Source organism: Elephantulus edwardii, unplaced genomic scaffold (assembly GCF_000299155.1).
Source record: "Elephantulus edwardii isolate Elephantulus edwardi_28Jun2011 unplaced genomic scaffold, EleEdw1.0 scaffold00199, whole genome shotgun sequence".
Taxonomy (NCBI): domain Eukaryota; kingdom Metazoa; phylum Chordata; class Mammalia; order Macroscelidea; family Macroscelididae; genus Elephantulus; species Elephantulus edwardii.
The window spans coordinates 1,647,726-1,669,946 of record NW_006399949.1 but is presented as its reverse complement, the minus strand read 5'-3'; the positions used below and the strand labels follow the sequence as shown (position 1 = coordinate 1,669,946).

At 38.0% G+C, this 22,221-nt stretch overlaps 1 protein-coding gene across 1 annotated transcript in view; it reads right to left on the bottom strand.

Annotated features, from left to right (window-relative positions):
- The window catches only part of GMNC (geminin coiled-coil domain containing), a 40,842-nt gene that overhangs the window by 1,416 nt on the left and 17,205 nt on the right, over nt 1-22,221 (bottom strand). The window contains exons 2-5 of the mRNA XM_006897072.1: nt 8,336-8,555; nt 6,176-6,353; nt 3,599-3,687; nt 2,683-2,799 (exon numbers count right to left, since the gene is read on the bottom strand). Of these exons, the coding sequence (XP_006897134.1) occupies nt 2,683-2,799; nt 3,599-3,687; nt 6,176-6,353; nt 8,336-8,555 (604 nt within the window). The remainder of the gene's footprint in view (nt 1-2,682; nt 2,800-3,598; nt 3,688-6,175; nt 6,354-8,335; nt 8,556-22,221) is intronic.

Below are 22,221 nucleotides of genomic sequence, written 5' to 3'. Positions count from 1 at the left end.
TTGCTCTGGTGACCTAGTAAAAAGAAGCTAAAAGCTACACTGCAATCCCAAAGGCATGCAGTTTGAAATCACTAGCTGTTCTGTGGGAGATGGATGAGCAATCTCCTCCTGTGCAAATAACTACCTCTGAAAACCTACCAGAGGGTCAGTTATGAGTTGGTTCTGACCGAACAGTACACAATAACCAAAATATGTTTAGATAAGCTTTTTTAAAAAGTAGAATTTATGATGACAATTTACCAGCTAGAAAGAGTAAGTCATAGTATTTTTAGTTTTAAAATTTAAAACCGAAGATATCTTTGAAATCAGAATCCAGCAATTAAAGGAATGAAATAGTATTATTAAAATGAGTGCACTAACAGCTTCACATCACTGAGAACATACGTTACATCATGTGATAGCAATGTAAACCTAAGCTACTTGAATTATGAAGGAACACATGGCTTGAAAACTATGTACCATCACTTCCTCATATTTCATTGACTTTCTTAACACTCCATGTGACATTTATCAAAACTTGAAAAATGACATCAAGAAATATAAAAATAATTAGTATTAGGTGCTTAATTTAGAGACTGTCTTCTATTTAGGGAATTGTGACTGGAGTTGGGGCCTAGAAAAACAGTGTTGAGATGTTGTTGTTGTTGTTATTGTTATGTGCCATCAAGTCGCTTGCAACTCACTCATAGCGACCCTATGTACAACAGCCCTAAACTCTGCTCTGTCCAGTGCCAATCACACTGTCTCTAACATTCCCATCCCGATTACCCCAGTCACTGAATTAATCCACCTCATAGAGGGCCTTCCCCTCCTGCGTTGTCCCTTCACCCTCCCAAGCATGATGTCCCTGTCCAAGGACCAGTCCCTCCTTAATAATATGTCCAAAGTATGTTAGAAGGAGCCTCAAAATCCTTGCCTCCAAGGATTTAACCCTTTCCAGGACGAATCTGTTTGTTTTCCTAGCAGTTCCTGATACCCTCAATACTCTTCTCCAGCATACGAGCTTTTTTTGTTTTAACAAAACTAACTGGGATATAAAGGATGCAGTGCCTTTTCATCTTCAGACTGCTATATCCTCTAAGAATAATAAGTAATGTAGCTTGTTTAGAGTACCTGAAAGATTGATAATAGGCATTCCCTATCAGCCACCCTCCTTCAGGTTTCCAAAGTTGCAAATTTTTAAAGAAAGGGACTGTTTCCTCTGGAGCCACTGGTGTATGTAAATCTTCTACCTTTTTGTCAGCAGTCTGATACACAAGGTACTATGCCACCATGGTTCTAGAATTTCAAATAGATCTTAAAAAGTACAAAAATTAAAGAAATGAGGAAGATTTAAAAAAATGCATGCGGGGGTAAATAAACTTATATATTCAAAATTACTGCTGATTGATATCAGTTTAAGGACAAAGGTGCACCTGACTCAAGTCATGGTCTTTTCAGTCACTTTCTATACATCTGAGAGATGGACAGTTACTAAGCATGGCAAGAAGATGAATTGATGTCTTTTGCTGTGGTGTTGGAGAAGAACACCTAATATTTCATGGACTGCCAAAAGAACAAACGGATAGGTCTTGGAGAAGGTGCAGCCAGAGTGTCCTAGGAGACAAAGATAATGAAGTTTCATCTCACATACTATGGGCATGTTGCTAGGACAGGTTGAGTTTTTTTGAGAAGGACATCAAATTTGGCAAGACAGAGGGGTGGGGAAAGACAGGAAAACTCTCAGTCAGGTGGATTGACACAATTACTGCCGCAATGGGTCTGGATGTGTCTGAGATTGTGAGGATGGCAAAGGGTAGACAGTATTTAGATCTGTTATTCATAAGGTCCCTATGAATTGTACTTGACAACACCTAACACCACCACCAAGAACAACAGGGTAAACTAACTAGACTGAATTTAGAAATAGTTCATTTGAATTTTGAAGTGAAGGGGAAATGTGAGTAAAAAGCCCCCAAAAACCAAACCAATTGTTACTAAATCTATTACAGTTCAACACAAAACCCCATATGGCAGAGAAGTGGGATTCCTAAAGTTTTTAAGCTATGATTGTTTTGGGAAGTAGATCACCAAATCTTTTGTCTGGATCATCTATGATCCAGACATTTATGAGTAGATTCAAATCATAGTTGACATCTTGTTGGGACTCTGGGTGAATTATAAAGTGACGTAATTTTATATACCTAATTGAAAATAAAAAGATCCAGGTTCTAGTCCTACTCATGCCATTACAGAGGTGAGGAAACTCTTAATGGTCAGTAGCCCATCTAATTGCAGGTGAAGCTAACCAAGTCCTTGAAAAAGACGGTGACTTACTTAAAGTCAAACAGATAATATTGAAAAGTGAGTGTTTATTGATCTGACTCTCACTCTTTTCTTTTATCCACTAATAATCTTTGCCTATCCTCTGTTGTCTTAGTAATTCCTTGACTGGCTTTTTATTCTTAAGCAACTCACTTGATATTGCATGGCTAAGATTTGCCATCTAGATATTTCAGGAAAATAACCAACAGACATTCTTGGGAATATATTGTATTTTCCTGAGAAACAACCTTCAATTTCCTTAATTGTATTTTAACTGCATTATTCACTGAACTTTTACACTTAGTCAAGACATTTTAGTTATATGACTATTTTTCTCAACTCAGAGCTCCATTCTTTATAAAGGGGAATATTGCATACCTTGGCCTTTTCCTCAAGACATTTAACCAGTGCAGAATTCAGGTACTGTTTGAGGTGATTATTCTCCTCATGTAACCTAGCAAGTTCTTCTTCCTTCTGTACCAGAGTATCTTGGAGCTGTAAAAAGTAGGCAATGGTGAACACTGCTACACTATATTGACTTTGTAACCTTATAATAATGTCACTACTCCTCACCCAGCTTAATCTTCATTATTCTACTATTTGTCTTATGAACACAACCTCAGGGAACCCTGGCCCCAGAAGCTTAAATTGAATCTACACACCCTCCACAGGATTGTTCAGTTTTCTGCTGTGAATTCTCTTTATACATTTCAAAGTTGTTTGAAGAGATTATAGAACTTTAAAAGTTGTAACCACAAGGGAATTGGGAAGTATATAGGGAAATGAGCCACATACAACCATTTAAATATAGAAAAGAACAAAGGATTTGCTAGAATCCTTCCTTGTATATTGGGAAAAGGCTATAAACAGAGAGGGAGTGAGAGAGGGAGAGGGAGAAAGGGAGTGGGGAAGATGGATTTCCCTCCTTCAGCTTCAAGTTGATCTGTTTGTCTATCCACTTGATTACATTCCTTCTCCAGAATAACAGGGGGAAAAAAGAAAATTAAGCTATCTACACAATAACTTCTGTGATTATCATCCTGTCTAAAAATGATGTTTATGGTTTAAAATATCACAATGATTTGGTCTTTGCAATAGTCCTCTGAAGTGGGCAAAAAAAATATTTCAATATTTTTTAAAAAAGAGGAAAAGGTGAACCCAAGAAATGATACAGGGACATTGTTTTTCAGTCAGAATGTGATTGCTAATTTAAAAAGGGGAAATGTGGCTGAGAAGAAATAGAGAATGCATGCAGTGAACAGGGTCAGGCTCAGCTCTCATTATTTCCACATACCTGTTTGTTCCTGTAGAGCTGAGAGGAAAGCTGGTCCTCTTCCCAGGAACATGAGTCCAGAACTTGAAAATTGGAGTCACTGGATGATTCTTTGTGAAAATCACAAATGGAAAACTAAGAAGATAACTTAGTACCAAACAGGAAAACTCACTATTTTAGAAAGTTATCTAGAACAGCACATCAACAGAGAATTGCCTGAAGTGCAGGCTGGATTTAGAAGAGGTGCTGGTCCTAGGGATATTATGGCTAATGTTAGAAGGATTTTGGCTGAAAACAGGGAGTACCAGAGGAATGCCTATCTGTGTTTCAGTGACTATGCAAAGGTGCTTGTGTGAATAACAATAAACTCTGGCTGATTCTGGGAAGAATAGTAATCCCAGAAAACTTGATCGTGCTAATGTGAAACCTGTACTTGGACCAGGAGGCAGTCGTCAGAACAGAGCAAGGAAACACTGCATGGTTCAAAATTGGTAAGGGTGTATGCCAGGGTTGAGTCCTGTCTCCGTATCTTTTTAATCTATATGCAGAACAGATTATCCAGGTAGCTGGGCTCTATGAGGAGAAATGTGGCATCAGGGTTGGAGGAATAATCATCAAGAATTTGTGTTATGCAGATGACACAACCCTGCTTGCTTAAACTGAGGAGGACCTGAAGCGCTTGCTGCAGAAGGTTAAGGACTACAACCTCAGCGTTCAATATGGATTGAGGCTCAATGTCAAGAAAACAAAAATTCTCACCACTGGGCGAATTGGTAGCATCATGATAGATGGTGAAGGGATTGTGATTGTTAACAGCTTTAGTTTACTTGGCTCCATGATCAACACTCTTGGTCCCAGCAGCCAGGAAGTTAAAAGACTAATTTCATTGGGAAAGTCTCCTTTCAGAGACCTCTGCAAAGTACTGAAGAACAACAGTAATACCAGTCTGGAGACTAAAGGGCTCCTGATTCAGGCCATAGTCTTTGCAATTATTTGCTATGCATCAGAAAGCTGGACAATGACAAGGAGAACGGATGCCTTTGAGTTGTGGTGCTGGAGAATTGTATTGGATATACCATAGACTGCTAGGAGAATAGGCTCATCCTAGAGAGGGTGAGGCCAGGCTGCTCCTTGGAGGCAAGGATTCTGAACCTTTGTCTAACATACTTTGAACTTGTAGCAAGGAGGGACCAATCCTTGGAGAGGGACATCATGCTTGGGAGGGTAGAGCGACAGAGCAAGAGAGGAAGACCCTCTATGAGGGAGGTGGAGTGATTCAGTGACTAGAATAATGGGGGTGGGTGTGACAGAGACAATAAGATTGTCACAGGATGGAGCAGGACTTAGGGCTACTGTCCATAGGGTCACTATGAGTCACAGGTGACTCGACAGCGCATAAAAACAACAACAGCAATAATCGAGTCAATTCTCTTTGTTAAGCCCTATCTTTTTTTAGGTGGCATATGCTAACTGAAAGGGCAGCAGTTTGAATCCATCAGCTGCTTTGCAGGAATACGATGGGGAGTCACCTCCCAGAAATATTTACAGCCTTAGAAGCATGATGGAAGTTTGAAAGAAGTCAGAATCAGCTCCTTGGCAATAGATTTAGCATTCCCTTTGAGCTGCTTCACTACTCTTTTTTCTCCTTATATTTGACAGCCAAATCTACCTGTCCATAAGCTATTTTAGAATGATCTGATTTAATTTTACTTTCCTCGTCTCATTTATCATAGGCCTGATGCTTTTCCTCCTCCATTTAAACTACTGTTACTATTTTGTTAGGAGTTATTTCAAGAGTAAGGGAATAGAAAAAATTATAAAGAGTTGGTGTTTATATCCTTACCTACTATTTTTTTTTGCCTTTTTTTCCCCTGAAGCTTGTGATAGATAACTAAAATTTTAAAAATCACCCTTCTAGTATGTGTGTGTATTTCAGTATTTTGGCAGGGCTAGCTTGCAAGCGACTCGAAGGCACATAACAACAACAACAAGCTGTTTATTTGGTTGTCTTTTTAAAACAACAACAAAAAATATAAGCATGTGGCAGAAACGAGAGCGTAAATATTTAATTTTAGTATCTCTTGAGCTGTTCCAGAAACCTGGGTGCAAATAATTAAACTTCTTTATTACTTATTGATAGTGTTTGCTATATTCTACAGTAAAATATTCACTCCAATATAAAATATGCTTTAGGTAAAAGACACTTTGCCACAAGAGATCAAATAAATATTTCTCCTTGCTTCATTCTCATATCCAGGAAAGTGTCCCTGAGTTTAAAAATAAACATTTAGCTGTATTTTGAATCCAAAACATCCTGATAGAGTGCTATTTAAAACAATTTTAATTCGGAAAAATTATCTTAATGAGTTAAGACTCCTCCGCACCAAGAGCTGCAAGGTGTAACAGGCTAGGAGGAGACTCCCAATTTAATTATTCAGCAAGGTGTAAACAGCAGGTCATTACAAGCTGTAAAATGTAGTCATCTTTGAATCTGCTTGAATGTTCCATATCATCTCTTCACAGCCCATGGTACTCTGCAACCATGGGTGCTTGGAAAAGGCCTCAACTCAACCAGTAAAGCAGAAGAGCAGAACTTACCCTGTGCCTGTGGTGCTTGTTGGGGCTCTTTGTCGTCCAGGAGACCAGCAGCCCAGAAAGAGACCAAAGTCTCCCTGGAAACGTCAACACTAGATTCTGACGTTGTAGCGGAGGAATACGGGCAATTATAGTTCTGGCCTCCTACAAAGTACTGATCTTGGCAAGGCAGAACGGTGTTCTGTAAAATTCAGCATGTGCGGGTAGGAAGGTCCCGGAAGAAGGGGTGATAGGGATTTGGAGGGTTAAAGGATGAGAAAAAGATGCAGAAATTAGATGCAGTGAATCATCTATAGTAAACATGCTAACTGTAGGTACAAAATTTCATTCGTAACCGAAGAGAATCAATCAGTTCCTTGATCAACTCAGTACTTTCTTTAGGCTCTCTGAACAGAAAAAGAAACAAGTCTTGGACGGACTAAATTTATAATATCCAGGAATATTCACTTTTGCAGCATCTAAACTATCTAACAGGCTATTCAGAGTGGAAATAAAAAAGAATTCTACAAAGTAAGTCAAAGAAGATATTAAGTACTATTAAATTCTTCCAATAACATACTTTAAATGTATTTTAATGACCTTGAAAGAAAAAGAGGTTAGGATGCTAAGACTGAAATGGATAGGGTGTGATATTATATATGCTACCCTTTTTATCATAGTGTCTGAAGAAAATTTGTTACACATACACTCTATATATGATACACATATGCGTGTGTGACACACACACACACACACACACACACACGTATTTGTTCTAGATGTAATTAAATAAATGTTGTGTCCAACTTGGACTTCAATTTAAATTCCAAGCAAGGGCAGTGGGGTGAAGTAGGGAATCACTGAAACACACACACACACACACACATACACACACACAAACACAACAAAAAAAAATAGAAAAGCAAGACTGAAATAAGGTAGCAAGCTCATTTCCCTCCACCATCAAGTCTCAATGCTCTTCCAAAATTGTCTCTCCACCCCTAGCTTTCTGGCACTCATTCTGTATAGCGTTTTGAATGAATGACCCCCAAGTTTCAAACTTCAAACAGATGGCCATTCCAAATAGCTAGGCAGGGGTAGGTATGCAGGCTTCCTGGGTTAATTTGTACAACAGTGCATTCCTAATTATTTGTCAATGTTTAATCAGGTAAAAACCATTCATTTCAAGCATCCTTCAGCATTGGACTAACTCTTTTTGACCACTGCCTTTTGTTGACTTGAGGACTTTCCTGGGCATAATATAAATGAGAGAAAACAAATAAGAAAAGGGGAGGGGGCAAGTTAAGTCAACTAAGTCACACTTCATTAATATTCTCAGCAAGTAATTTTTTTTTATAAGTACAGTTCTGGAAATAAATCCAGTTTGGGCAAAGAAACTCTGCCAGAAGTTTATCAAGTGCTATTTTCTTTTAATCTAAAAGCATATTTGCAGGTTCCTTCCATGAAGTTATTATTGGAATAAAAGCTGAGCTATTATGCAATTGACACCTGAGAAGAAAATAAATCCCAAATACCCTTAGACCAGTTCCAATCCAACTGTTTGCAAATATGTGCATAATCTAGAGGAAGAGGTAGAAACAAAAAACGAGTGCAAGTGGAGGGAGAAAGAAAGTTGCAACTAAGAAATAGTGGAAATCATACAATGAGTAAGAAGGAGAGAAATCACAGAAAGAGAGAGGGAGAAAGGAAGAGAGAGGAGAGAGAAAAAGAGGAGAGGGGAGGGAGAAAAAGGGGAGAGGGGAGAACGGAGGAAGGAAAGGGAGAGAGGAGAGAGAGAGAGAGAAAGGAGAAAGGAGAAACGTGATCTGAGCAAGAATTCATGTGGTGATGAATAGGTAGGTAGCAGGGAAATATTGCTCTCAGGATAGAAGAAATTCTAAAGAGAGTCTCCAGATTTTCCAGTATATTATCTAACACGAGTTACTCACTTACCATCTTGCAGTGGACGAAGGAGTTGCAGAAACTGAGCCCAAGCTTACTTTTTCTTTAAGCCCCCTCTGAGCTTTAAATGGTACCGAGGGGAGGAGCGAGTGGAGGCGAGTTCTAATCTACTGGGAGCTGCTGGAGACTCCCAAGGCTCCCTGCCAGCACCGCCCTCTGGTTTGCTGTCAGGGTGTGAAATTAGCGAAGTATCTGAAGGTAACCAGGAAAAGCCAAAGTTACTCGCATCCAGGCATCCCAGCGCACTGGGGTCTTGGGCTGTGGGGGAGGCAGAGCGGTGGCACCGGGAGGTCTCCTTTGGTGAGCTGTGCTGCTGCAAATTCCGCGCTCAAGCCGCAGCTGCACTGAAGGCAGAGGGAGGTTACAGCTACCAGGGGAGGCTGAGGTCCTCCTCAGAGAGCTGACAGCTTCAGAGTAGGGGCGCCGAGGAGGCAGGATCCACCTGTTTGGACCCCTGTGTCAGGGATGTGTTGTTAGGTGCTGTCGAGTCCAGTTGACCTGAAACCTGCCACATCCTGTGCCATCTTTATCATTGGGTCAGGGAAAGAAGAAAGCACAGCATTTCAAGCGCAAAAGGCTACACTTAAGGAAGTTTCTACCTTTGCCCCGGTGTGTTTTCTGACCATACAATAACAAGTTACCCTCTTGCAAGTTATCACCAAAATGCGCGCGCGCGCGCGCGCGCGCGCGTGTGTGTGTGTGTGTGTGTGTGTGACGCTTGTGTGCAGTGGCGTCACTAGGGGGGCTGTGAATTACAACCAATGACATTCTCAGAGGTGGTGATATCAGAAATGACTGTTTATAAAGTAGTTGTGTAGTTTTTCAGCAAAACACATTTATTTTTTAGTAAGAATATCCATTGAGTTAGTCAAAACCACAAAAAAAAAAGCACAGCTTTCATGTATCAACATGCCTAAAAGGCTAAAAAATATATATGCTAATATAGTACTTGAATATTTAAATGAGCTGTGGTCAAATATGTCACTATTATTTAATTACAGGGAACTCAAAATTGCATGGGTTCTTCCGCAGGCACTGCAATCACAAACTATTTTCCTTGCTGCTCGTGTCATCAAAGTTTCTGAATTCATAACATTTTCTCATGTTTAAGCTACAAGCCTGACATTAGTATTGGTGAATCCACATCTATAACCTTTTTCAAATTTTTTTTTCAGAATTAAGTTGTAATTAAGGGGGGGGGGAGATTAAAAACAAACTTCTGCCCAGTTTCTGATAACACTGTAACTAGTTATTGTAATTCAACATAGTTTACCAAACAACTTAGTTAGTATTTAGGTAATCTAAGAAACAGCAATACCCAACTATATATAATGTTCTAGATTAAAATTGGGAAATATTATTAAGTGTTCTGTGTGTTTAAATATGGGATGTATTTCGGAAGTGACACCGTGAATTTCTACACTGGGTGACATTGACCCCAGTGTTGGTAATATATGTGTAGGTATGTCTGTAGTGAGCTGTCCTGTTAGCCAGAAAACAGTGCGCTTCAGAAGGTTCAAATTCACTGACAGCTCTGTGAGAGAAAGATGGGCAGCCCCACCAAGTTGTAATTTAAAACCTATAAAACTTGATGGAAGGTAATTATATGTCAAAATAACCTCTTCATTTTTCATCAGAGAAATGTGGCAGTGTCATTTATCCACTATAGAATGTGTCACAAGAACTGTGATTACTGCCAGGTTTGTTCACCACTCTTTCTGAAGATCTTGGAACACCGTCTTACATATAATCAGTTCAACGAAACCACCACCACCAGTTGATAAGCAGTGAATTCTAACTCATGGCTGTCCCATGTCTTTTGGATTAGAAGTCCAATTTCATAGGATTTTAAATGGTTGTGACCTTTTAGAAGCCAATCACATGACCTTACTTAGGCATTACCTCTGGGTAAATTCAAACTACCAGTCTTTTGGTGGTTAACCAAGCCCTTAATCATTTGCTTCACCCAGTGACTTCTATGGACTTAGCATTCAACAAATATATGTTGAAAGAATGGTTTAATGGAATGTATACTCAAGCTGAAAATGTAATTTACAATGTCTTCCTCTCTGATGGTATTTGCTTCATAACTACTAATATGTAAATATTACAGGTAAATCTACAATACCTTCCTCTTTGATGGTTTTTGCTTCATAACCACTAATACATAAATATTATAAATAAGAAAAATGTTTTTCTGATCATGATTCATGGCAGTCTGTGTGTGGAGCTTTCAAGGTTGTGACATTGGGAACCAGATTGCCAGATCTGTCTTTCCAGGTGTTCTTACATGGACTACCAAGTTTTCAGCCAATAGTCTCCCATTTATCATTTTGCACCACTCAGGGACTCCTAAAAAAAAAGTATGTTAAATTTGTTTTTCAATTAAAGTATTTGATTCCAAGCATATTTTTCCCTGTTTTAGTCTTACAATGTTATATTCAGAAGAGAAAGAAGAATAATATAGGTTTTAAAACCATTCTTCTATTAACAATGGAACTAATTTTAGCTTAGCAATCAAATGTACAGAAAACACTAAGCAATAATCCTAGGGGGAAAAAATTTGCTCTTGTACATTGAGATCAAGTCAGAAGGGACTCACAGTTGACCCTCCAGTGGTTTTTCACAGGCTCTAAAACTCTACAGTAAGGGATTTCTCACTTTTCTCCCATGGAGCAGTTGTTTGATATAAGCCACCCAACTTCAAGTTGGAAACACAACACCTAAGGGCTGCAAATGTGGAAGAGAGGTTAAGAAACCTGGCCAATGTGAATATAACAAGACCAAGCAAGACCAGTTTGAAATGGGTACATTGGAAATTTTAATGTAGAAGTCTGTTTCTACCATGCTACTTTTTTGTTAGGTGCCTTAAAGTCATGTACAAAACACGGAGACCCTATGAATAACAGATGTGAACCCTATCCTAGTCTGTGTCATCCTCGCCATCTCAGACATACTTGTATGCATTGTTCTAATCACTGTGTTAATCCAGCCAGTTGAGAGTCTTCCTCTCTCTCACTCACCCTCCACTTTTCTAAGCATGATGTACCTTTCCAAGGAATAGCTTCTTTTAGTAACATGCCCAAAGTGACAAAGCTCTGTCAACTGCCTTCAATAAGCACTCTGGCTGCATCTTCTCCAAGACATTTCTTTTTGTTCAGTACTCTTCTCCAACATCACAGCTCAAAGACATTACTTTTCTTCTGTCATCTTCATTCACCATCAAGTTATCAGATGCCAACCAAGTGACTGAAAAGACTATGGCCTGAATCTGGCTCACCTTAGTCCCCAAACTAACATTATTGGTCCGCAATAATTAAGAGAGATCCTCACTACAGACTTTCCCAGTAAAATATGTCTTCGATCATCTAACTGCTGATACCAAGGGTGTTGATAGTAGATCCAAGAAAGATGAAGTCTGACAGTTTCAATCTTTTTTTCTACCTATCATGATATTATTTATCAGAAAAGTGGTGAGAATTTTGCTTTCTTGATATTGAAAAACAATTCTTATTGAGGGCTATATTATTACAGCTTCTTCAGCAAAAGTTTCAAGTCCTTCTAACTTTCAGCAAGCAAGTTTTTGTCATCTGCTGCAACATAAGTTATTAATGAGTCTTCCTCTGATACTAATGCCACATTCCTCTTCATAGAGTCAAGCTTCTCAAATAATTTTATTCAGCTGACAGATTTTATAGGTATGAATAGAGGGTACAACTCTGGCACGCACTTTTCTTATATTAAACCACGTAGGGTTCCCTTGCTGTGTTTGTACAATAGCCTCTTTATCTAGGTATAGGTTTTACATGAGCACAATTAAGTGCTCTGGGATTCCCCTTCTGCTCAATGTTAGCCATGATTTTCCATGATACACATAGTCAAATGCCTTTGCATACTCTATAAAGTAAAATAGATATTCTTCTGATATTCTTTGCTTTCAGCCAGAATCCATCTGACCTCAGCAATATCTCTGGTGCCACAGTCTCTTCTAAATCCAGCTTGGATTTAAGTACCATCCATAGTTTTTTACTGTCCTTGACTTCTTTCCAGTGTATTTCACAGCCACATAAAAAAAGCACATAGCTACAGAAATTGAGTAAACTTCTATTTAGGCTTTTGTCTAACCTAATTTTAATCTTTCTTTATACTACTTTGCATATATGCATTGGAATTGACATTGTGACATTGGATATTGTATGTGTATTGGATTTGGTTTGGTACAGTACTTATCACTCACGTTGTTCTTGCTTTTATTTGCCATCGAGTTGCCTGGGACTCATAGCAACCCTATGTACAACAGCTCTGAAGCCTGCCCTGTCCTGAGCCAGTCTCACTGTCTCCAACACACCTACCCACATTAACCAAGTTACTGTATCAATCCATCTCATCCGTGGTCTTCCTCTCCTGCATTGTCCCTTCACCCTTTGGAGCATAATGTGCTTCTCCAAGGATTGTCCCTCCTGGCCACATGCCCAAATCATGTGAGACAGAGCTTTAAAACCCTAGACTCCATGGAAAAACTTAGTTTAACCCTCAACAATTACCAAAGTGCCTAATATACAGATGGTGTTCACTACATACTAAGTGTCAAGAAAAAGACATAATTAGGAGAAGAAATGGAAGAAGAATAACTCAGTTTTGTGGAATCATTTGATTTCTTATTTACAATATTTTTGAGAATAGTGTTCATTCTCAAACCTTTTTAAGTGACTTGTATCAAGTTAAAGTCTGCTTTCAGAGACCTCTCTAGAGTGCTAAAGAGCCATGATTTCAGTCTAGGGACTAAGGTGAACCTGACCCAGGCCTTGATCTTCTCATTTGCTTATTATGCATCTGAGAGCTGAAGGATATCAGAAGGAGAATTGATGCCTTTGAGCTGTGGTTCTGAAGAAAAGTATTGAATATACCAAAGACTATCAAAGAAATAAACAGGTCTGCCCTGGGGAGGGTCAACTAGGTTCCTCTTTGGGAGCAAAAATTTTGAAACTCTGTGTCTCATACTTTGGACATTCTGCCAGAAGTGACCAGTCCTTGGTGAAGGACATCATGTTTTGAAAGCTAGAGGGTCAGCACAGGAGAGGAAGTCCTTGGATGAGATGGATTGACCCAGTAACTATGGCAATGGAATCCGGAGGTGTCAGAGATGGTGAGCTTGGCTCAGGATATAGCAGAGTTCAGAGCAATCGTTCATAGGGTTGCTATGAGTTGTAGTTGACTCAACAGCATATAACAAGAACAAGTATCAGGTTAAGGAGAACTGATGCTAAATAAGTGAACTTGGTTACCTGACATTGGCTCATTTAGGACAAATCAAGCCTGCAACACTAGATAATGAAAGATGAGAGGGAAAAGGATGTAGTGCAATATGACCCAGAGATGGAAATAACAGATGAAAATCAACGTAGGTGGTAAGAGTCAATGACTTGGTTCAGAAAAATTCCATACTTATATGTTAGTGCTGCTAACATGATATCTGATTTGCAAAACCCTAGTTTTGTGAGTACCAGAGGCAGTAAAAGGAGAGTCAAGCTATTTTGTTTATTGGAAACTGTCACATTTAAGCATATGAGTCTCTGAAAGATTCAATTCTATGGGTAAAAAAAAAATTTAAAATTTAAAAAAGGAATAGATACAAAATGGAGATGGGGAAAACTGCTTTCATGTTGATTCCAATTTAGGTGGCACATTTATGTCTGAGAAGGACTGTGTTACATGGCGTTTACAATGGCTGACTTTTCAAAACTGATCACTAGGCCTTTCTTCCAAGGAATTTCTGACTTGGACCTCCAACTGTTTTACTAATAGCCAAATGCACTGGAAATTTGTTATATAACTATGCCTAGGTTCAAATTTCTGCGATATCATCTATTGTTTTATGTACCTTTGAGTTGGAATTGACTTATAGCCAACCCTCCAGGGGTGTTTCAAAAGCAATAGAATACATAGGAGGAGATTATCACTTATCCTTCTCCCATGGAGCAGCTAGTGAATCTGAACCATGTGCCTTTGGAATAACGGTGCAGCTCCTTCCACTATTCTATGTCTTCTAAATCCTTACTTACACCATTTAATAAATTAGAAAATAAAAATTTTAGACTTTTTTAATAATGATTACTAACGCTTATATAATTCCCATATGAATGCCTAAAGCATGAATATTAATTATTAGTACTACTATCAGATGCAAAGAACACTGTGTTTTAACACATAAAATGTTGTTCCTTGTTTATTGGAAAGAAAAGATGCTTTGAGAGTTAAAAATATGTTTTAAGTCGCTGATGGATTTTAGGCACACCAATATTTTATCAAACATTAACCACATGAACTTTGGAGGAGTGGGAGTGTATATGGTGACACAGAAACTCTAAAATGAAACAGTTAATAACTACTGACAATTGAACATTAATCAGAAGATAAAGCTATCCTGGAATCATAAATTAATGGAGAAAAAAATGAGTAAATTCTAAGATCTAATTTAAGCACTTTCAAAAAAAGTCTTTTAGATATTATTTTGTGTAATGTATAAAAGGAATATATGATTAGATATTATTGGCATGACAAGAGTCCAGAATAAGAGCTACATAGTAAAGTGGACTTGAGGGGGGGGGAATGTATAACAAGAAATATTTTTCCCCCAAATAGAAGAGTGAACTTGGGGGCGGGGGGAAAGAAGGAAGGGAGGATAATGTGCAACGATGAATGAATGGAAATCCAAGTTCTCTATAAATTTTCATTAAAATCTCAATTAAAAAGAGAGAGACCAATAAAAGATATTAAAATTTAAAAAAATATTTTAAAAAATAAGTAAGCAATACTATCAAGTTTGTCAGAGATTCCATATATGTAGATATGAAAGGAAGAGGGTATCCTATTTAAATAATGGTTGCAACCAATGTGTGTGTGTATTTTCATATATATATATAGTTGTTGAATCCTATCAAGTTGGAGTGGCTCACCCTTCTGTTGGTCTTAGAGGTAGTTATTCACACAGGAGGAGATTCCCTTCTTTCTCTGTTGGAGCAGCTGGTGAATTCAAACTGCCTGCTTTCGGGATTGCAATGCAGAACTCTCGTGGTCTACTTGTAAAAAACTGTGTCTTAATCTAATCATAGACCTGTCTTAATAAATTAAACTACATAATCAGCCAACTTGAACTTGTGGACCTATTCAGAGTAGTGCACCCAACTAAAACTAAATTCACTTTCTTCTCAAGTGCACATGGTACATTCTCCAGAACTGATCATATACTAGGACACAAAGCAAGCCTCAATAAATTAAAAAACATTGAAATAATACAAAGTATTTTCTCAGACCACAGTACCATAAAACTAGAAATTAACCACAGAAGAGTAAAGCTTATAAAACTACCCATATGGAAACTAAATAACTCTTTGCTAGAACATAATTGGGTTATAAAAGAAATAATGAAAGAAATGCAAAAAGTTCCTTGAAACAAATGATAATGAAAATATAACTTAGCAAAACCTCTGAGACACAACTAAGCCAGTCCTTCGGGAGCAGGTCATAGCAAAAAGCATACCCATATAAAAGGAAGAAAAAAGAAGAATCAGTGATCTAACTCAACACCTTCAGCAAATAGAAAAGGATCACCAATCTATCTCTACAACCTCTAGAAGAAAAAATATTATATGGACAAGAGCTGAAATCAACTAGATAATAGAAAACATAAAAATGGTTGACACCACCAATAAGGCCAGAAGCTGGTTTTTTGAAAGGGTCAATAAAACTAACAAACCACTGGCAAATTTAACAAAAGAAGAAAAAAAAAAAAGAAGAAAAGACACAGATAACTCGATAAATAGGTGACATCACAAGAGAACCAGACAAAATTAAATCAATAAAATCAGAATACTACAAACAGCTACATTCTGATCAACTAAAACACTTAGAGAAAATGGACAAATTCCTTGAAACTCATTCCCTGTTCAGATTGACAAGGACAGATATAGAACACTTGGAAAGACCCATAACAAGAGAAGAAATTGAAAAGGTCGTAAAAGACTTCCCCATAAGAAAAGTCCTGGACTAGATGGCTTCACAGCTGAATTTTACCAAACATTCAGGGAGGATTTAGCACCCATTCTGCTTAAACTATTTCAAAAAATTGAAAAAGAAGGAACACCTTCAGAGTCATTATCTGAAGAAACATAACCCTAATAATGAAAACAAGCAAAAATATTACCAAGAAAGAAAACTATAGACCAATATCTCTCATGAATATAGATTAAAACAATCTTAACAAAATCTTAGCCAATAGAATCCAAAAGTACAACAAAATAATAACTCACCATGACCAAGTAGAATTCATAACAGGTATGCAAGGATGGTTTAATATAAGAAAAACAATCAACGTAATTCACTATATTAACAAGGTAAATACCAAGAACCATATGATCTTAGCAATTGATATAGAAAAGGCATTTGACAAAATCCAACTCAGTAAAATTGGAATAGAAGGGAATTTTCTCAACATAGTGAAAAGTATATATGCAAAACCAAGAGCCAACATCACTTTCAATGGAAAAAGACTGAAAACATTTTCCTTGCAAACAGGGACCAGACAAGGATGCCCACTGTCACCACTTTTTTTTTCAATATTGTATTGGAAGTGCTTGCTAGGAAAATATGGTAAAAGAAGGAAATAAAAGGCATCTAGATTGGCAAAGAGATGGTTAAACTATTGCTATATGCAGATGATATGACAGTGTACACAGAAAACCCCAAAGACTCAACAACAAAATAAGACCTATTAGAGTTAATAGGCCAATTTAGTAGAGTGGCAGAATATAAGATCAATGTCTAAAAATCAATAAGATCTCTCTACAATAAAAAAAGAGAACTTAGAGAAGGAAATCAAGAAAGTAATACCATTTACAATAACCAACTACAAATTAAGATACTTGGGAATGAGCCTAACTAGAGATACAAAGGACCTATCCAGAGAAAACTGCAGAGAATTTCTGCAGTACACGATAAAAGACCTAAAGAAATGGAAAAATGTGCCCTGTTCATGGATAGGAGAACTCAATATCATGAAAATGACAATGACAATCTTACCAAAAGAAATATACATGTTCAATACAATTTCAATCCAGATTCCAAATTTATTTTTTAAGGAGATTGAAAGGGAAATTATCAAATTTATTTGGAGAGGCAAGAGACCCCAAATAAGCAAAATGAGGTTAGAGGCATAGCACTCCCTGACCTCAAAACCTACTACACAGCAGTAGTAACCAAAATAGCATGGTACTGGAACAATGATAGGCACATAGATCAGTGGAAAAGAATTGAGAAACCAGAAATAGACCCAGCTATCTATGGTCAACTGATATTTGACAAGGAAACCAAAGCTATCAAATGGTGAAATGCTAACCTCTTCAATAAACAGTGCTGGCAAAACTGAAGAAAGTTGAAACAGGCTCCACATCTCACACCATATACAAAAAGCAACTCAAGGTGGATCAGAGACCTGGGAGTAAAGTCTAAACCCTTAATGCTCATAAGAGACAAACTGGGATCAAGCTTAGAAGCACTAGTTCAATATATAAGGAGACTGCTGCATACAACCAGAAATGCACAATCTAATAAGGATAAAATTGATGCATGGGACATTCTAAAGATTAAATTTCTGTGCATATCAAAAACTTTTTCCAATAGAGTGAAAAGAAAACCTATAGACTGAGAACAAACATTTGGTAGTACCATCGAAGAGAAGAGTCTTATAACTAAAGTTTACAGAATACATCTCGGCCTCTACAAGAAAAAGACTGATGACTCAATCACATAATGGGCAAAAGGCATGGAAAGAATTTTCACAGAGGAAGATATTAAAATGGCAAACAGACACATGAAGAAATGCTCCAAATCACTGGCAATAAGAGAGATGCAAATCAAAACCACAATGAGGTACCATCTCACTACAGTAACAGTGGCAAAGCTTAACAGGACAGTGAGTAACAAATGTTGGAGAGGATGTGGTGAGAAGGGAACTCTTACACATTGTTGGTGGAACTCTTATAAATTCTAGAAGGGAGTTTGGTGCTTCCTCAAAAAGCTGGACATAGAAATTCCATATAACCCAGCTAGTCCACTATTTGAGAACTAAGGCACAAATGGAGATTTGTACATCACTGTTCATAGCAGAGTTATTCACCATAACAAGAACATGGAGACAGCCCAAGTGTCCAACCACAAATGAATGGATTGAGAAATTATGATACATTTACACAGTAGAATACTATATAGTATGCAGGAGTAATGATTTTGTAAATTATTACCTAACTTTAGAGGGACTGGAGAGCATTGTGCTGAGTGAACTAATTCAGTCCCACAAGGATAAATATTGTATAAAACCATTATTGTAGAATGAGTGTAAGAGGGGTGAGAGAGGTTGGAAGCAGAGAGATGAGGATGTGCTGGGGCAGGGGTGATTAATCATGGGGGATTAATCAAATTAATCAAGAGGGGGATTAATCAAATTAAACAATTTTATGGGAGGAGGGAAATTGAAATAATTGTTCTTGAAAACATTATATTCTAATGTTGTAAATAAACTAGTAGAAAATTTAAAAAAAGAGAGAAAATAAATGCAAAATAAAAAAAAAATAAAAATACCCCAACCTGTCTTAATCTGGGATCTCCAACAAACTCTGCCCACCATGGGTAACCATTATGGCATTTGACACACCAGTGGTACATGGTTCAGCATCATGGCAATACCTGGTTGCCTCTGTACAGCAAATTGACAGACTAGTGCTGTACCACTTAGAAGAATGTTCCTCAAAAATATAATAACACTACATGGGAGGGCAGTATTATATGTCATCAAGTTGCCTGCAGTCCATAGTGACCCTATGTACAGCAGCTCTGAACCCTTCCCTATTCTGAGCCAGTCTTGCTAATTCTGACATAAAAGCTACCTTTTCTATTGTGGCACAAAGGATGTTGTTGCAAAAGGATGGTTAATAACAACACAACTGTTAAATCAGAGGGCTGCCTCCTGCAAGTACAAAGACATAAGCTATAAAAGGTAAAAAAGAGGTAACTTGACCTGAACAGAAACCTTCTCTATAGACAAAAAGGTTAGGGTGTGAATAGGGATGGGATGAAGAGGCAAATACTCTGCCATATGGAACATTCTTTCATTTCACCCTAGAGAACATTATATTTAATTATCTCATTAGTGGACTTAGCAAAGTATATGAAGCACTTGTTGCAAAATATCAAAGAAAATAGCCTTCAATATGGATTGTATCTCAATGTCAAGAAATCAAAGATTCTTACCACTGGACCAAAAGGCAACATCCTGATAAATGGAGAAAAGATTGAAATTGTCAACAATTTAATCTTAGTTGGATCCACAGTTAAAATTCTTTGTACCAGCAATCAGGAACTCAGAAGACGTATTATAGCACTGGAAAAATCTGCAGTTAGAGACCTCTCCAAATTATTGAGTAGTAATGATGTCAGTTTGAGAACTAAGATGTGTGATTCAGGCAATGGTCTTTTCAACCACTTGCTATGCATCTGAGAACTGAATAATGAATAAGGATAAAAGAAGAATTGATGCCTTTGAGCTATTGTATTGGAGAAGAGTACTGCACATTTCACGGACTGCTGAAAGAACAAACAAATATATCTTGGACAGGGTGCAGCCAAAGTTCTCTTTGGAGGCAAGGATGCTTCACCTCACATACCACAGGCATGCTGTTAGGAAAGGCTATTCCTTGGAGAAGGGCATGTTACTCGAAAAGGTAGAGAGTCAGCAAAGGAGAGGAAGACCCTCCACCAAGTGGAATTTCACAGTGACTGACCCAGTGGGCTCTAATGTGTCATGAAGTGTGAAGGTGGCATAGGGTAGGACAGGGTTCAGATCTGCTGTTCATAGAATCACTGTGGGTCATATTCTACTCAATGGCATTTGAAACAACAACAAAAGATTATTTTACAGAGCTGAGTTATGTGAATATGGACAGATATTTGCCTAACAACTAGTACCTGCATGCCAATCTAGGCCTCTAGTAACCAATCATGTATGCAACACATATACATTGGCTAAAAATGGTTTCTTCATAAACAAGGGGTATTGGGAAAAAGTAGCTTATTAAATTTGACAATGAATATTAAAAATTAAGAAGATAACATAAATTTATAAGTCAGAAAAGAAAAAGTTTTGGAATGATGGAGATTTACCTCCTTATGTCTTTTCATAAAAATGAAATTATCATCATTGCAAGTTAAAATTCATCTTTCAGATCTCTAAAACATAATTAATAATCTTTCCACTCACTATTTCTTCAAGAATTCCTAGGGGGAAAAGTCCATGAGCAATGTAGCTCTAAAGACAAGTTTGTGAAAACGTCCATTTTCCTGAAAACAGAAATGCACTTTATGTTTAGGCGCGCTTGGATATCAATGGAATACAGTAGCAACAATTCAGTTGTTTTATTATTATTTTCTACTGTAGTCTAGGTGGCATAGCACTGGTCTGTGTGTTGCTGTACAGAGGTAACTCATGGTTGCTGTGATGCTGAAGCCTGTGACAGTGATGTGCCAGTCGTGGTAATGGGCAGCCATGGTGGACAGTGTTGTCTGGAGCTTCCCAACAAAATCAAGCCTGGAAGCAGGAGCGGCATCCACTTCTGAAATGGTTTGCCTCCGGAAACTCTATGTACGAACAGTGCTCAGGCTGTTCATTCATAGGGTCGCTATGAGTCTACGACTCGACGGCATTAAACAACAATAACAATGATGACGACCAAGAGAGAGCTACGTTGGCCTAGTGGAAGGAAGCGGTGCTACCAAGCCGAAGGTGGGTGATTGTCATCTGTGGCCCTCGGCCAGGTTCAAATTGTCTTCCTGTCAAACATTCTTCTAGGTGGTATAGCACTGGTCTGTGCGTTGCTGTACAGAGGTAACTCATGGTTGCTGTGATGCTGAAGCCTGTGACAGTGATGTGCCAATCGTGGTAATGGGCACCCATGGTGGACAGTGTTGGCTGGAGCTTCCCGACTAAATCAAGCCTGGAAGCAGGAGCGGCATCCACTTCCAAAATGGCTTGCCTCCGGAAACTCTATGTACGAACAGTGCTCAGGCTGTTCGTTCATAGGGTCGCTATGAGTCGTCTACGACTAGACGGCATTAAACAACAACAACAACAGTTGAGGTAAAGTAACAGGTAGTAGTTATATTTTCTTTGTTTCACTTGACTAGAATTCCATACATCTCTAGAAACCTATTGATACCAGAATTCAGAAATCAGGAGTTTTATTGAATTGGGCTAGTGCACTTTCAGGAACCTCTGCAAAACATACAAAATGTCAGTTTGAAGACTATAGTACCGATGATTCAGACCAATGAATTAATAAGAATGACAGAATAATAATTGATGCCTTTGAGTTGTGGTGCTAGAGAAGAGCACTGAATATCCCATGGAATGCCAAAAGAACAAATAAATATGTCTTGGAGAAAGTGTAGCCGGAGTGTTCTTTACAGGCAAAGATGACAAAGCAAATACTTGGATTAATTGAAGATCCTAGCTCAGATTAGTTCTATGTAGAAACAAGTAGGACAAGTAAAATATTCCTTACGGTCATTACAAAGACAGAAGAGGAAGGAAAGACCAAAATGGATGTCAGAAGATACTCTGAAAATTGCACTGGAGCGCAGAGAAGCCAAAGCACAAGGAAAAAGTCAAGATACTAAAGAGTTGAATAGAAGATTTCAAAAGGCAGCAAGGGATGACAAAGCAAAATATTATAATGAAATGTGCAAGGAGTTGGAGTCAGAAAATCAAAAGGGCCAAACTCGCTCACCAAATCTTAAGCTCAAGGAACTGAAGAACAAATTCAAACCTCGAGTTGCTATAATCAAGGATGCTTTCGGCAGAATGCTAAATGATCACGGAAGTACTAAAAGAAGATGGAAAGAATATACTGAGTCACTGTATCGAAAAGAATTGGAAGACACAGAAGAATTTCATGAAACAACATATGATCAAGAGCCTATGGTGATGAAAGAGGAAGTTCAGGCTGCATTGAAGGAAATGGCAAAAAATAAGGCTCCAGGAATAGATGGTATACCAATTG